General features: G+C 34.1%; 1 protein-coding gene across 12 annotated transcripts in view; it reads left to right on the top strand.

Moving 5' to 3' along the window:
• Positions 1-950: 950 nt before the first annotated feature.
• Positions 951-17,219, top strand: part of RhoGAP71E (Rho GTPase activating protein at 71E) — a 92,975-nt gene continuing 76,706 nt past the window's right edge. For 10 of the 12 annotated variants that reach the window (XM_067787172.1, XM_067787167.1, XM_067787169.1 and 7 more), the window contains exon 1: positions 951-2,184. In XM_067787172.1, the coding sequence (XP_067643273.1) occupies positions 1,745-2,184 (440 nt within the window). In that variant the 5' untranslated portion in view covers positions 951-1,744. The remainder of the gene's footprint in view (positions 2,185-17,219) is intronic. The other 2 variants (XM_067787165.1, XM_067787164.1) reach the window with 2 other exon arrangements.

The following is a 17,219-nucleotide window of genomic DNA, read 5'->3' as shown; positions in this document are numbered from 1 at the left end:
TAAAATGGCATCATCGAGCGTTCGATATCGACATGAAGTATCGAATCAACGAGTGTCGACTATCGAATTACGGAAAAACACCCCTGGACACAGGATACGCGTGTGTCCAACATATATGACTGCTCATTCGGTTTCAACTTCGAATTATGTCAACTTCCAACTAAGTTAATTGCGCTGTTATATAATGATTTTATAAGGTTGCTCAATCCGATGTGTTTTCATGTACTTGGATAACTTTATCAGCCCCTAATTTACTACAGTCTTTCTGGTTTCTTCACCTTGAGCGATATGTTACTATCACCGTCCAAATCCACACCCACTCTGTTTACGGCTTGAAGGGACAGATAACGCAAATATTAGTTGTTCACGTCGATCGTGTTACGATTTTAGAGATAAGTTCTATAACACTCATATTTAGGGGAGTGCCTCAGAAATTGTATCTAAAGTAAAATTCGCATCAAAATCCTCAAGTGACTTCCCGGCAGCACTTGGACAAAAGACAAAGAGACGCTGCTAACCACTTGCAAAGAAATTGGCCCGCCGCTCATGTGCCACGTGTGACCAGTTTGGTGACCTGGTCCAAAAATACACACACTTGAAAAGGCTGGAGGCTTGCCAAAATGCTGCGCTCAGAACTACAGAGGATGTGTTTTTATGACCACTGAACATCATCTACATAGTGAATAAGACAAAGACCCTAGCAAATAACTGCTTGATCTAGCCTCGCATCCAAGAGAAATAAGGAAACACCTCCGTAAGCACTAAAATTAGATCCGTAAAATTAAATTTTACACGCGCAAATGTTAACGTCTTCACTTATAAAAAAAAACACGGCTTTAGTTAACGTTACGACCGTAATACATTTACTCCTATTATTTTGACCTGAAATGGTAGCACTAAGACAGAACGGCAAAATACAACTCTGACATCTTTCATTTCATTTCATTTCTCGTGTACACAGCGGCGGAGCTACAACAACGATAAACCAAAAAATTATGGAGATTAATTAAATTAATTTAAATGAAGTGAAAATTGTGTTTATCGTTTTGGGTAACTAAAAAAATGCTGCACATATTTGCGTAGTGGTCGAAGTAATAAATTTACTAATATCCAGTGTATGTGCACGTGGTTGAGGACACTGAAAATGATGAGTGAAAAAATTCCGAATTTTTTCACAGGAGTGGCAATATGAAGCGTTGTAACAGCGAAAATTAAATAAGATAATTAAAAAATTCTTTATGCGATTTTCTTGATTTGAACGTGTGCTAGAAGTAGAAATAAATAAACCCTTAGCAATTATTTCCAGAAATGGCGAATACAAAAATAATTTGGATAAGCGTAATGCTGAGCAATGAAATGTGAAATTTTTTTTACAAAATGATAAAAAAAATCCATGCACCGAAACGAGCAAATTAAATCAAAGTGAAAGCCAATAAAAGGGAAATCTGTTAAATTGCTTTATTAAAAATTGAAAAAAAAAACAGGTCTTAAAACGTTTGGAACTTGGAACGCGCAGCTGCTTCCAATTGTTTCAAAAGCTATTAAGCGAAACGTTTTCGAAGGGCTTGGGCGGGGCCGGGTTTTACTGGGCGGCATCATAACAGCTGCCACAAAAATTCAATTGTACGTTAATCAAACACATCTAGTCAGTATTATTGAATAAAACTACCATTTCAAAAACCAGTAACTCCAATTGATACCATCACAATTAAAAAATCCTTAACCGAAAACATCCATCCGAAAAATGTCCAGCTGGGCGCGACGTGCAGCAGACATTAGCAGTGTTGTCACCTCATGCGGCCACCCCGGCACATCGGCGCCAGATTATATTTATAGGCTGGAAAAGGTTAAATTCGGTGTACCATTGGAGGAGGTTTGCAAAAATAATGATAACATTCCTGGACCCTTGCTGGTTCTTATACTTAAACTTAATAAAGAATCACCAAATAGGCGTGACGTTTTTCGTGCACCTGGTCATCAGGGTGCTATGAAGAAGTTAATACATTTTCTGCAAGCTGGCCGGTTAGTCAATGTGGACAACTACTCCGTTTATACAATTGCAAGTGTACTCAAAAAGTTTCTACGTAAAATACCTAATGGAATTTTTGGTCGCTCTGGTGAGAACGAATTATTTGACATCATTGACTTGGATAATGAATTAGAACAAATGGAACGTTTGCATAGGTGAGTATTTGTTCTTTTTATATAAGTATATACAAACATATTTAAACGTACATATCCACATAATGTGTATGAACTTTGAAGACATATTTAACTCTGCAATATTTATTAAGTTATTCAATTTATCTTAAGCTTTGTTGTCTTACGATCTGCAGCTGATCGTTTTATTTGATTCGTTTTATTTGAATTGATTGAAGTCTACTTAACTCATGCTCGAAGTAACAACATCGAAATTGAGCGACTCTTTAACAAATTTTAATATCGTTACAACACATAATTTTTAATATTTCATTTCCATCGAATCCTAAATGTACTGGTTAATTGTAACGTAATAAGAGATAGAAAAAAAATTAATTGGGGCGAGACTAAAGAGAACTTAGTACATGCGTATATGAAGGCAAGTGAACATAGTCAAAGCTGTTTCGAGGAAAGCATAATCAATAATATGCCTAAGAATTTAAAAACCAGAGAAATCCCAACCGCAAAAATATCAGAAAAGAAGGTTCTAGTACTGGATCGTACTAGATTCATATCGGGCAACGGATTTCCTGTCTTGTTATACGGTATTAAGTCCTTCAGGGAGTATTTTTGCGTTTACAACAACAAACATAACATGATCTTGACTTTGCTACATAAACGCATTTTTATCTCAGCTGGACAGAGCTCACAGAGTATATTAATCGAGATAGATATAGACTTCTATATATCAAAATGATCTGGGCGAAAAAGAAATTCATTTAGCCATGTCCGTCCGTCCGTTTGATCGTTAACACGATATCTTGAGTAAACTTTGAGGTATCTTGATGAAATTATCGTATGTAAGCTCCTGGGCACTCATCTCAGATCGCTATTTAAAATGAACGAAATCGGACTATAACCACGCCCACTTTTCCGATATCGAAAATTTCGTAAACCCGAAAAAGTGCGATAATTCATTACCAAAGACGGATGAAAATTGTTAGGTGCGTTGACCTTATGACACATAATAGAAAATTAGTAAAATTTTGGACAATGGGCGTGGCACCGCCCACTTTTAAAAGAAGGTAATTTAAAAGTTTTGCAAGCTGTAATTTGGCAGCTGAGTATGTAATGTTCGGTCCCCCAGCGGGTTAGGGGATCAGAATATACCCGCGGTAGGTATGCCTGTCGTAAGAGCCGACTAAAATACCAGTTTCAAGGGCTGTGTAGCGCAACCTTTCAGGTTGCCAGCGCAATATATAGCTTCTCCAAACCCAATTGTCAACCTCACCTATCCGCGGCGAATCCTGTTTCACTAACAGACGAGGCTCTGGCGACCCCAAGCTCCTCATGGAACTTGGGGGTAGGGAGGGAGGGAATGGCCTGAAGGTTTAATGTGGCCACATAAATCGTTCCCGAGATGGTCGGGCTAGCACCTTAATGATGCTATGGTACCGGAGCGTACCGGTTTTGTATCCGGCAAAGGACCATCACATCGATAACACTCCCCAAAGCCTTCGGGGAGCAACCTTATCGCTACAACAACAACAACAACAACAACAACACCCGAACTTAGACTTCCTTACATGCTTGGAATGAACTTAGTCATTGAAATTTTTTAAACATATATTTTTTTATTAATTTACTACAATAAAGTATTTTTAATTATTTGGTTAAAAATAAGTACCTCGGCGATCGAGCTTTGCTCGGCAATCTTCGAGTATGGCGCATAACATACTTTATTCTACATTTCATCATTAATCAAACTCTACTTTTTTTATATGTACATACATATATTATATATATATTTTTACTTACCAATATTTGATTTCCTTAAAAATAGATTTTTTATTATTATTATTATTATATTTATTTATTACGGTCTTTAAGGCCTAGTTGATGTTAAGTAAACATTTGTTTCATTAAATATTAAGTATTTTACAATATACAAATAATTTTTCTATAACTTATTAATATTTTCACAATCTTTTATCTCAGTAGGTAGTTCATTGTACATTTTGTACCCTGTGTATTCTAAAGTCTTCTTTGCGAACTCTGTTCTTACTCTAGGCAGTCTTATATTATTGCAGTATCTAGTTCCATAACTATGGATCTCGTGATTATATAATATTTTATTGCTCAGGTAACTCGGTAGCATTCCTAATCTTACATGATGTATACATTTCAAAGTGAAGTAACTTATTGACTGTTTTATACTAAGCCAGTTTAACCGATTCAGCATTATAGTTTTTGATGTTCTTGGGGGACATTTTAATATAAATCGCACTGCCTTGGTTTATTGTATTTTTAGTCTTTTAATTTGCATATCACTCGCTATCAGGAGAATTGTAGGACAGTATATAATGTGCGGCTCAATAATTGAACGATACACCATTATTTTATGACGTTGACTAACATGTTTGCATGTTCTGTACATGAATCCTATTTTCTGCGCAATTTTTCTTTCAAGATAATTTATATGTTCTCCAAAATTCAGGTTTTCATCAATTAAAACTCCTAAGTACTTCATTTCATTTACTGTTTGAATTAAATTGTTTTTTATCGTCAGGGTTATATTGTTCTGGTTTTTGCAAAATTCCATGAACTTAGTCTTATCTATAATTAACTTCAATTTTTTAAGGCACAACCAGTTGTATAGAGAGTCAAGATCTTCTTGTGCTTTCTGCATTGCACAGTCGGCATATTTCTCACTGATGATGAGCAGTGCATCATCCGCAAATAGACGTATATTGCAATACTTTAAGCATTTTTTTATATCATTTATGTACAATGTAAATAGTATCGGTGCAAGTACTGAACCTTGTGGCAATCCGATATCTACATCCACAACCGATGAGACTGCGTTTCCAATTACCGTTCTGTCACTGAGATAATAATAATAATAATAACTTCGGACCCATTCCAAAGTCTTTCCTCTGACACCAGTTTTGCACAAAACATAAACAAATCCCGTCTATCAACTGTTTCAAAGGCCCGTTTCAAATCTAAGAAGACAGACACCACAACTTTTTTATCTGATATATCTTCCTTCCATTCTGCAATAACCATGTTAAGTGCTGTTTCACAAGAATGACTCTTCCTGAATCCAGACGGTTCTGGTATAATAACTTTGTGCTTTTCTAGATATGCCACCAATTGATTATTCACCACCATTTCCATAATTTTCTCATCTGAGGGTAACGTATTGATTGGCCGTAGCTCCTCCGGTTTCACTTTATTTTTTACTTTTTCCACAGGTACTATTGTTGAAACTTTCCAGCAGTTTGGAACAATGCCATTATTTAGGGACTCATTTATTATGTCTTTGTAAAAGTTACCAATGTACATCATGGAATCCTTGAAAACACCCTCAGATAAAAGCTTTTCTCCGCCATATTTATTTTTAAAAGCTTTTGTGATATTCGTTATATCATCTAACACAATGTCAGTGAAAAGAAATGGTTCTATTGCGATCGAGCGATCAACGTTTAGTTCGGATGCAGTAGGCATTTCTTCGATTTCAAAAACATACAAACACTAACCGCAAAATGAACTGGAAAGAAAAATTAGAAGTGGGTAATTCCAGCCTATAGTATAAGGGATTGTTATGATAATTAGTGAAATCGATAACTAAGTTATTTAGGTAGAGTATCTTTTGATTTCGATGAAATTTTAATATGTTGTTCTTTGGTCAAAATAATGAAACACTTTTTTTTTGCCTCAAAAAAATTCCAAATGCTTAAAATTAATAAAAAATATCACACTTACTATTGAAAACATTCATATGTTGTTATTTTTCAGAATTATAGTGATTTTGTAGAACACGGCGGCAAGTGATGTGCAAATATGCCGCCAATTTACTACAAAATCACTGTAAATCTGAAAAATAACAACAAATGAATGTTTTCGAAAATAAATGTGATATTTTAATTCATTTTAAGCATTTGGCATTGATCGCCTTGTATGCTGATATGTATTGCATCAATATATGTCGAGAAAAAGTTTAATATTCAAAAATTCATATTTCGAAAAGAACTAGCTTTGGCTAATGAATATTTACCCAAGTTGAAATATAAACTGCTAACTCGATATAGAAAAAGTTTAAACAAAAAACAATAACCGTTTTTTGAAATATTAATTAAAAAAAAAAAGTCATAAATTTTTACTAAATACTAAAAAAATAATTTTTTTTAACTATATGCAATTGTTTATAAATTTATATAAAATTTAAAGTAATAACGAACATTTCAAAGAAAAAATCATGAGAATCGGTTAATTTTTGACAATTTTTGACAATTTTTGCTGTAATGCATTGCATCAATAAATGGGGGAAAAAAATGTTTAATATTCAAAAATTCATATCCCGAAAACAACAAGTTTCGGCTAATAGGCATTTGGCCAAGTTGAAATATGAACAGTTCACTCAATATAGAAAAAGTTTAAGCAAAAAAGAAGAACGTTTTTTGAGAAATTAATATTGAAAAAAGTCATATATTTTTACTGAATACTAAACAAACATTTTTGTTTAAACTATATGCTATTGTTTATAAATTTATATAAAAGTAAATATAATAGCGAACATTTCAAAGAAAAAATCAAGAGAATCGGTTAATTTTTGACAAAGTTATTGACAGTTGAAAAAATAGGTGAATAAAATACCGACTGTATTTTATGGAATTCAATTATCATTATTTTGACCAAAGAACAACCTATTAAAATTTCATCGAAATCAAAAATCATGTCCTGCGCGGACCGGGTGTCTTGAAATGGAATGAGCCAATAGTAATCTGTGAGAAATTTCAATTTTATTAGCGTGTGTGAAATTAAGAAAATTAAGTCGAATTTATTTATTTATTTATTTATTTATTATTACGGTCTTTAATGCCCCTATTATCGTTTACAACTCAACTCTGGTTGGGTTGAAATTTCGCAATTTGGTATTACAGATTACAACTCAACCTGTCAAAAAAAATGCCGGTAGAGTTGTCTTGTCTAACAACTTTTTGTGGCATTACAGTTTACAACCTTATGTTGGTGTAGTTGTCATAGACGTCAAAATCTTACAACTGGTTACTAGCAGTTGTCTCATACAATTTTCACAGTTGTTTTGAAAAAATGTAACGTTTTAGAAGACGGTTCACCACCTAATTTTTAACAAAAATTTTCAAAGTTAGTATCAAAAGACATGTTTCGCCCTCCAATTTTAGGATCCGAAAACAAAAATGAAAAATATATCATTTCGGTTCAAATTGTCATGTGGTTGTTGTATTTTGCCAGATTTTTTGTACACACTAATGCAGAAAGGCGTTGGACCCACCCAGGGTTATTTTTACAAATCGCGACCAAAGGTCGCCAACACAGAAAGATCTTCTGTGCAAAAAAACTGTGGATCATGCCTCCTATTTCAGACCCTCTCGGACCATTTTGTGTTTTTTTTTTTTAATATTTTGCGACAGATATACAATTTTTAATTTCCGCTTTCGAATCCTAAAAACGGAGATCGAAACGCGTCTTTTGATACCATCTTTGATAAGAGTTAGATGGTGCACGGGCTCATAAAACGTTACCAAAAAATATACAAAAACAATTTAAAGCCGGTAATTGCACATTTTTTAATCAAACAATAATCAACAATTTTGTTCACATTTATAGAAAAAACAACGTTTAAACGAAGGATTACATTGAATAACTGTTTTACATTATGGAGCGACATTCCGAAGTTGGACGAGGCTGGCCGCAGTTCCATTCGTCAGTCCCATTGATACTAATCACTACTCCTGGGAATCCTGTTTTAGAGTAAAATACAATTTTTGCTGTTTGGGTTTTAATCCACTTCGCACAAATATGCTCCTCAATAATATCTAAAACCTCTTTGACAACTATAGATGTTGTAGGTTGTGCCAGTCCAACACTAAAATCATTTCCACAGCATTTTTGATAGCTGCCGTCAGCAAGGAATCGGAGTGTAGCGCATAATTTTAAAATAGTAGGTACAGCCGTCCCTCGAACGCGTTTGCGGAAATGGCCCTTCATTTCGTTTAGTAAGGGGCAAAATGCTTTCTTACTTAACCAAAAATAGCTTACAAATCTGCAAAATAACTACATTAGAATTTTATCAATTATTACTTGAACGTTTTCTTACTTGGTGCTTGGTAATTCCAAGGGATTAGAGTGATCGCGTAAATGTTTTCTTATTCGCTGCATATCAATTTTCTCACCATTATTTTCATCATCATAAAATAAATCTATGCTAATATCCATTTTACTATTAATAAAAAATCACTTGCAAATGCTTAAATTTTAGCCACAAATTGATCAGCTGTTCATTTATCTGTCAAATTATCACTTTCTTAGCTTGGCAGCACCAATTCAACTTCAACTGAAATAAGTTGTAATTCGTAATACCAAAAAGGAGTTGAGTTGTCTGAAAGTTGATTTGTTTTAATTACAACCCAACTAAGTTGAGTTGTTTACCGTAATAGGCCCTTAAGACCTAGTTTAGGTTAAAATAAGAGATTAAACATAAATACTCATGTCACATTTAGTGACGTACAATATAAAAACAATTTTTCTTTGAACTTACTAATATTTTCACAGTCTTTCAAATCAGAAGGTAACTCATTATACATTTTATACCCTAAATATTCAAGAGACCTTTTGGCGAACTCAGTTCTTATTCTAGGCAGTCTTATATTATTACAATTTCTTGTTCCATAATTGTGGATTTCATGATTATAATGTATTTTACTACTCAGGTAATTCGGTAACATTCCTAACCTAAGTTGGTGTATAAATTTCAATGTGAAATAACTAACTGACTGTTTAATACTAAGCCAGTTTAATCTATTGAGCATTACAATTTTTGGCGTTCTTGGAGGACATTTTAAAATAAATCGCATTGCCTTGTTTTGCTGTATTTGAAGTTTCTTAATATATATATCATTACTTAATAGCAGAATAGTAGGACAATAAATAAAGTGTGGTTCAATAATTGAACGATATACCAATATTTTATGACTTTGACTGATATGTTTACATGTTCTATACATGAAGCCTATTTTCTGTGCAATTTTCCTTTCCAGATAAGTTACATGCTCTCCAAAATTTAGATTATCATCAATCAAAACTCCTAAATACTTAATTTTGTCTACTCTTTGGATTTCCATGTTTTTCCCCTTCAGCGTAATATTATTTAAACTATTGTTACTTATGATATTAGTGTTTTTACAAATCATGTGTAAGATTGTTTTGCGAAGATTTTTAACTTTAATATTCTCCTTTAAAACTTTAATAGAATATGAGTAAGTAGAGTACTATTTCGTCTAACTACCCCAACCCTAAATGGCAACCCTATTCAAAAATGCGGAGTGAAATACCTTTCGTTTGATACCTATATCGCCATATCTCATGAAATGTTTTTTTTTAATTTCGAATAGGTTGCAACCCTAAATGGCAATCCTACTCAAAAATGTCCCTATTGTAATGCGGAGTTAAATACCTTTCGTTTGATACCCATATCGGCATATCTCATGAATTTTTTTTCAAATTTCGAATATGTGGCAACCCTAAATAGCAACCCTACTCAAAAATACCCCTATTATAATGCGGAGTGAAATACCTTTCGTTTGATACCCATATCGGCATATCTCATGCATTTTTTTTAATTTCGAATTCTTGGTAACCCTAAATGGCAACCCTACTCAAAAATGTCCCTGTTGTAATGCGGAGTGAAATGCCTTTCGTTTGATACCCATATCGGCATAACTCATGCAATTTTTTTAATTTCGAATAGGTGGCAACCCTAAATTGCAACCCCACTCAAAAATGTCCCTATTGTAATGCGGAGTGAAATACCTTTCGTTTGATACCCATATCGGCATATCTCATGCAATTTTTTTTAATGTTGTGAAAAATTCTGAGTGGCAACACCTAGGTAGAAATTCTTAAAAGGTGATACATTATCTCTGTGCCAAATTTCATTTAAATCGGTTGAGCCGTTCCCGAGATCGTTCGGCTATACAAACATACAAATATACGAATATACAAATATACAAGAATGGCTCGTTTAAAGTTATAAGATACATGTCAGGGATACCTGTATTTTTTTAAACGGTTTTATTTTTCTACTGATAAATCATGTTTGTGGTATAACTATGTTTATATACAAAAATATTTGTAGATATGTATGTAGTATTACAGCTCCGACACATAACCCAACAAACATTTAGGTTAGAAAACGATTAGAAGACAAATCGAATTCTAATGTATTTCTCTAAGGTAGAAGGTTAGAGGACGATTTGCGAAACTGTCGCGAATTATAGCATTCTCGACAAAAAGGGGACTTCGTTCTCGATATCGAGAAAAGGGTTAGAAATATCGAGAAAAGTGCGAAACTGTCGCGAATTATAGCATTCTCGACAAAAAGGGGACTTCGTTCTCGATATCGAGAAAAGGGTTAGAATTCTAATCGAATTCTAACGTCAAATTCCAATGAGAATTTTCAAGTGATGCGCAATTAAATTCAATTATTTAAAATCAGCGAAATTTTCATTGTTTCAAATACGTTTATTTGGTTATAATGCTATGTATTAAGAATGAACATATTTCAAAGGCTTTTTCTATTATAATAAATTAAAAACGTACTTAAAGATTGAGCTCGGCGTTGGTTTGAGGTACGGATGAGGAAGCGTTTTCTTCATGCCATTCAAGTAGCCCTTCAATAATCTGCTCTTTTTTAACCTTTTTTGATTCATTTTCACTTACTAGTATTTATTATTATAAATAAAAAAACTTATTTCGCAGCTTTTAATATTTCCACTATTTTCATTTTGTTTGTATGACACTAAGAATGAGTGATCATGTCGTGCAAATAATCGATAACTGTGACAATAATCATAACATCGCATTTCTGGTGTTATTCGAATCGTTTCACAGTCGAATTTTAACCTAGTTCTCTAACCTAGTTTTTGATTCGAATTGCATTAGAGAACTCCATTAGAATTCTAATGTAAAATTACAATATTTCTCTAACCTTAGAAACTGTGTTTGCTGGGTAAGCAGTAAGCAGTTTTTCATATAGAAAAGTTTAACACATGCTTATGCATTATGAGTAGATTGCGGGGTCTCTCATTAATTACGCATGAGCTCCCGTCGTAAAGGGAATGTATTTACCGAATGCGTGAAAATTGGTATTGGCCATTCCGACGTTTTCGTAATGAGTGCTGCCAACTAACATAATAACTTCGAATTAATGCTTCAAGCCATTGTGAATGATTCACAATGCTTCAAGCTTTTTATACTCAGTTGAGCAGAGCTCACAGAGTATATTAAGTTTGATTGGATAACGGTTGGTTGTACATATATAAAGGAATCGAGATAGATATAGACTTCCATATATCAAAATAATCCGGATCGAAAAAAAATTTGATTGAGCCATGTCCGTCCGTCCGTCCGTCCGTTAACACGATAACTTGAGTAACTTTTGAGGTATCTTGATGAAATTTGGTATGTAGGTTCCTGAGCACTCATCTCAGATCGCTATTTAAAATGAACGATATCGGACTATAACCACGCCCACTTTTTCGATATCGAAAATTTCGAAAAACCGAAAAAGTGCGATAATTCATTATAAAAGACAGCTAAAGCGACGAAACTTGGTAGATTTCATTTCATTTCATTTCATTTCATTTATTTATTACGGCAAAAAAGCCTAATTCATAAATTAAATTATATTAAAATTTACTATCTTATTGCTAAGGTTTTACAAAATTCATAAAGTTTTGCTTTAAAAGCTCCGATTTCATTACAACTTTTTATATCTATAGGCAGTTCATTGAAACTTTTTAGACCTTTATAAAAAATATTTTGCTGATCTGTTTCAGTTCTGAATAAAGGCAGTTTGAAATTGTGTTTATTCCTTGTATTAATGTTATGTGTTTGCTTAACTAATACTACGTTTTTACTTAGATATTCAGGTACATTTTCACTTTTAATATTAAATATAAACTTCATAGCGTGAAAAAAAATCTTTTGCTTTACACTTAACCAGTTCAAACTTTTCAGCATATCAGCCGTACGAGTATCTCTAGGTTTTTTAAGAATAAATCTCATACATCTGTTTTGCATCTTTTGAAGTTTATCTATTTCTTTGTCTGACACAATGAATAGAATAGATGGGCAGTTTACAAAGTGCGGTTCTATAATGGACTTATATATAATTATTTTGTACTTTTTTTGAATATATTTGGATGTTCTCTGCATAACCCCAATTTTTTTCGCAACTTTCTGGACTGTGTAGTTTATATGTTCTTCAAACTTGAGTTTGTTATCAATTATAATTCCCAAATATTTTATACTGTCAACTTTTTGTATGCTTTCATCATTTATTTTTAAACCAATTATATCCTCATTAACGTTCCTCCTTGTTATTATCATAAATTTCGTTTTATTTATATTGAGTTGAACTTATCACGCAGAATAGAAAATTAGTAAAATTTTGGACAATGGGCGTGGCACCGCCCACTTTTAAAAGAAGGTAATTTAAAAGTTTTGCAAGCTGTAATTTGGCAGTGGTTGAAGATATCATGATGAAATTTGGCAGGAACGTTACTCCTATTACTATATGTATGCTTAATAAAAATTAGCAAAATCGGAGAAGGATCACGCCCACTTAAAAAAAAAAAATTTTTTTTAAAGTAAAATTTTTACAAAAAATTTAATATCTTTACAGTATATAAGTAAATTATGTCAACATTCAACTCCAGTAATGGTGCAACAAAATACAAAAATAAAAGAAAATTTCAAAATGGGCGTGGCTCCGCCCTTTTTTATTTAATTTGTCTAAGATCCTTTTGAAATTTGGTAGGGGCATAGATTTTATGACGTTAACTGTTTTCTGTGAAAATGGGCGAAATCGGTTGATGCCACGCCCAGTTTTTATACACAGTCGTCCGTCTGTCCTTCCGCATGGCCGTTAACACGATAACTTGAGCAAAAATTGACATATCTTTAATGAACTTAGTTCACGTGCTTACTTGAACTCACTTTATCTTGGTATGAAAAATGAACGAAATCCGACTATGACCACGCCCACTTTTTCGATATCGAAAATTACGAAAAAAGAAAAAAATGCCATAATTCTATACCAAATACGAAAAAAGGGATGACATGGTAAGGTAATTAATTGGATTGTTTTATTGACGCGAAATATAACTTAAGAAAAAACTTTATAAAATGGGTGTGACACCTACCATATTAAGTAGAAGAAAATGAAAAAGTTCTGCAGGGCGAAATAAAAAACCCTTAAAATCTTGGCAGGTATTACATATATAAATAAATTAGCGGTATCCAACAGATGATGTTCTGGGTCACCCTGGTCTACATTTTGGTCGATATCTGGAAAACGCCTTCACACCACTCCCTTTTAAAACTCTCATTAATACCTTTAATTTAATACCTATATCGTACAAACTCATTCTAGAGTCACCCCTGGTCCACCTTTATGGCGATATCTCGAAAAGGCGTCCACCTATAGAACTAAGCCCCACGCTCTTTTAAAATACTCATTAACACTTTTCATTTGATACACATATCGTACAAACATATTCTAAAGTCACCCCTGGTCCACCTTTATGGCGATATCTCGAAAAGGCGAACACCTATAGAACGAAGGCTCACTCCCTTTTAAAAATACTCATTAGCACCTTTCATTTAATACCCATATCGTACAAACAAAGTCTAGAGTCCCCCTGGTCCACCTTTATTACGATACCTCGAAAAGGCGTCCACCTATAGAACTAAGGCGCACTCCCTTTTAAAATACTCATTAACTCCTTTCGTTTGATACCCATATTGCACAAACGAATTCTAGAGTCACCCCTGGCCCACCTTTATGGCGATATCTCGAAACGGCGTCCACATATGGAACTAAGGATTACTCCCTTTTAAAATACTCATTAACACCTTTATTTTGATACTCAACCACCACTCCCTTTTAAAACTCTCATTAATACCTTTAATTTGATACCCATATCGTACAAACACATTCTAGAGTCACCCCTGGTCCACCTTTATGGCGATATTTCGAAACGGCGTCCACCTATAGAACTAAGGCCCACTTCCTTTTAAAATACTCATTAACACCTTTCTTTTGATGCCCATATTGTACAAACAAATTCTAGGGTCACGCCTGGTCCACCTTTATGGCGATATCTCGAAACGGCGTCCGCCTATGGAACTAAGGATTACTCCCTTTTAAAATACTCATTAACACCTTTCATTTGATACCCATATCGTACAACGCATTCTAGAGTCACCCCTGGCCCACCTTTATGGCGATATCTCGAAAAGGCGACCACCTACACAACAACCACCACTCCCTTTCAAAACCCTCATTAATACCTTTAATTTGATACCCATATCGTACAAACACATTCTAGAGTCACCACTGGTCCACCTTTATGGCGATATTTCGAAACGGCATCCACCTATAGAACTAAGGCCCACTCCCTTTTAAAATACTCATTAACACCATTCGTTTGATGCCCATATTGTACAAACAAATTCTAGTGTCACCCCTGGTCCACCTTTGTGGCGATATCTCGAAACGGCGTCCACCTATGGAACTAAGGATTACTCCCTTTTAAAATACTCATTAGCACCTTTCATTTGATAGCCATAACGTACAAACGCATTCTAGAGTCAACCCTGATCCACCTTTATGGCTATATCCCTAAATGGCGTCCACCTATAGAACTATGGCCCACTCCCTCATAAAATAATCTTTAATGCCTTTCATTTGATACACATGTCATACAAACACATTCCAGGGTTACCCTCGGTTCATTTTCCTACATGGTTATTTTCCCTTATGTTGCCACCATAGCTCTCAACTGAGTATGTAATGTTCGGTTACACCCGAACTTAACCTTCCTTACTTGTTTCCCTTCAAATCCGCTGTTTTTGTTATCAAAATAAATAATAAATATTGTCGAAATAAAAATAAAGAAGTTGGAATCAAATTTACAAAAATTAATTAATAAATAAATAAAACAAAAAATGAGAAGATCAGCGTAGTGAATTCAAGTGCTTAAGAGTGTAAAGAAAAGTGTTGAGGGACGCTTGCAATCCTTTTGACGTGGACGATAAAGCGTAAGTTATTTAGCAAAAATTGCTGCGATTTAGTTCGGAATCACACGAATTGAACACTATTCTAGGTATGCAACGAAAGGGGGAGTTTCCTGATCACAAATAAGTTACCGTGTGGAAATTCTAAGCTCTCCAGTACATGGTCGGAAGTTGATAAAATGGACCGTGGCGGCAGACATGGCCACGTCAAGCGGCGGTGTTCCGCTAAATAATGTGGATCGTGAATAGGGCGTTTTATCAGCTAAGAGGTTTTTTGTGAGCGTCGGAAAATTTTTAAAATTTCATTAAAAGTGCGGGAATAATTGTACGACTACCCAAAATTTTTAAACTATAACCACTATTGATAACCTCTTTCCCTTTCCCTTACCAATTCCCTTTCTCTCTCACTCTCCTTTTCCCCGTCCTTTTCACTTTTCCTTTCCTTAACTTTTAAATTACCCTTTCAATTTTCAGAGCTATGAGCGTGAGTATGGTATTGATATCGAATATCTCTATACCAATTTCAAGATCTATACCATTAACCCTTTTGGAGGTATTACGCCTATAAAATCATACTTGTATGGGAGGTGCCACGCCCCCTTAATATTTTCGTCTTTGTATGTTAAATAGAGGAAGAAGTACAATAAAAACAATTAGCAAATTTGTGTACCTTTTTCTATTGGCTGTTAAGCTGCACACCAACCTCTTCCCAGAAACTCTGCACAATCTCCCTTGATGTGTTTGGGAATCCTTGCGCAATGTCTAACCTTTCCTGCATCATTTCAACCAGTCTACCGTATTGCGCTCTATTTGTTGCCGGTCGAGCCATTTCACAAATAATAATATAATTTTTTAATGTTTTTGTAATTAATTATACGAATAAATATTTCTCCCGACAATATTTTTCTTCGTACAAATTTATCACAAAATATGTCAAAATTTGTTTACCGACGTAAACAATGATGCATATCTGACGAATTTCGAAATTTGCGGGAGAATTTCGGGGCAACGACGCAATCAATGATGCCAATTTACCGACGTTGTAACGACGGCATAACCGTCGTAATGAATGATAAGCCCCTGCATGTATTTTTCTGGAGAATGGTAGAATGAGCGACACTAGCGCCATTTGATATTGAAAAGTAGCCAACTCCCCAATTTGGTTCTAAGCAAATCATAAGAAGAAGAATTTGACATATGCTTTGGCCAAGGGTGTTGGCACACTTTGCAAGTGAAATTATTTTTCCCACTGGTTGGTAAATTTTCTAACATTTTTCACAATTAAAAACTACAATACACCAATCGAATACGACACAAAATATGTTAGCAAGTATTTTTGTTGTATAGGGAGAATGTTTACAACAGTGCTTCTCGAAATTTTGTATGTGAATGGGCAAGGTGTAATAAACTTTAATTGCCAAGTCTGAAGTTCCTTCATATTTACAAACGCAACATCTTGGTTGATTGTGGCGATCTTATTGGAATGCATAAGCTTGTGTTAAACGCATCTATATGGAAAATGTCATTGTGTCACCGCCTTTATAAGTGGAAGTTGGTTTTTAAGCGAACTTGAGTGACTTTACTGAACTAGTTTTGTGGCCATTTTAATCACTTTTAGCGTTATGTGTTTATCTCAAATACATACCATATAAATTTATACATACATATTTGGGGATGTTCATACATAATTGTCAGTTATAAATATTTATGTATGCTACGAATATATAACAATTGCATGCGACAAATCGCTTTTACTTTTACTTTGTATATTTCACGGGCAATAATATTTTTTTGCTTGCTTCGTGCTTTAAATTGTTTTCTTATAAGCAGCATGAGTGTTGAATTGGAATTGAATTGAAGTGAAACCACAAATGAATAAGCCAAAAGCAATTGTACGATGAAAACATTGAATTACAAATCAGGCAATAACAGCTGTAACCAAAGTGCACTCTCGC

The sequence above is a fragment of the Eurosta solidaginis genome, chromosome 5, assembly GCF_040869045.1.
Source record: "Eurosta solidaginis isolate ZX-2024a chromosome 5, ASM4086904v1, whole genome shotgun sequence".
Lineage (NCBI taxonomy): Eukaryota > Metazoa > Arthropoda > Insecta > Diptera > Tephritidae > Eurosta > Eurosta solidaginis.
Note: the sequence above shows the minus strand (reverse complement) of the source record. Positions and strands in the feature narration are given on the sequence as shown.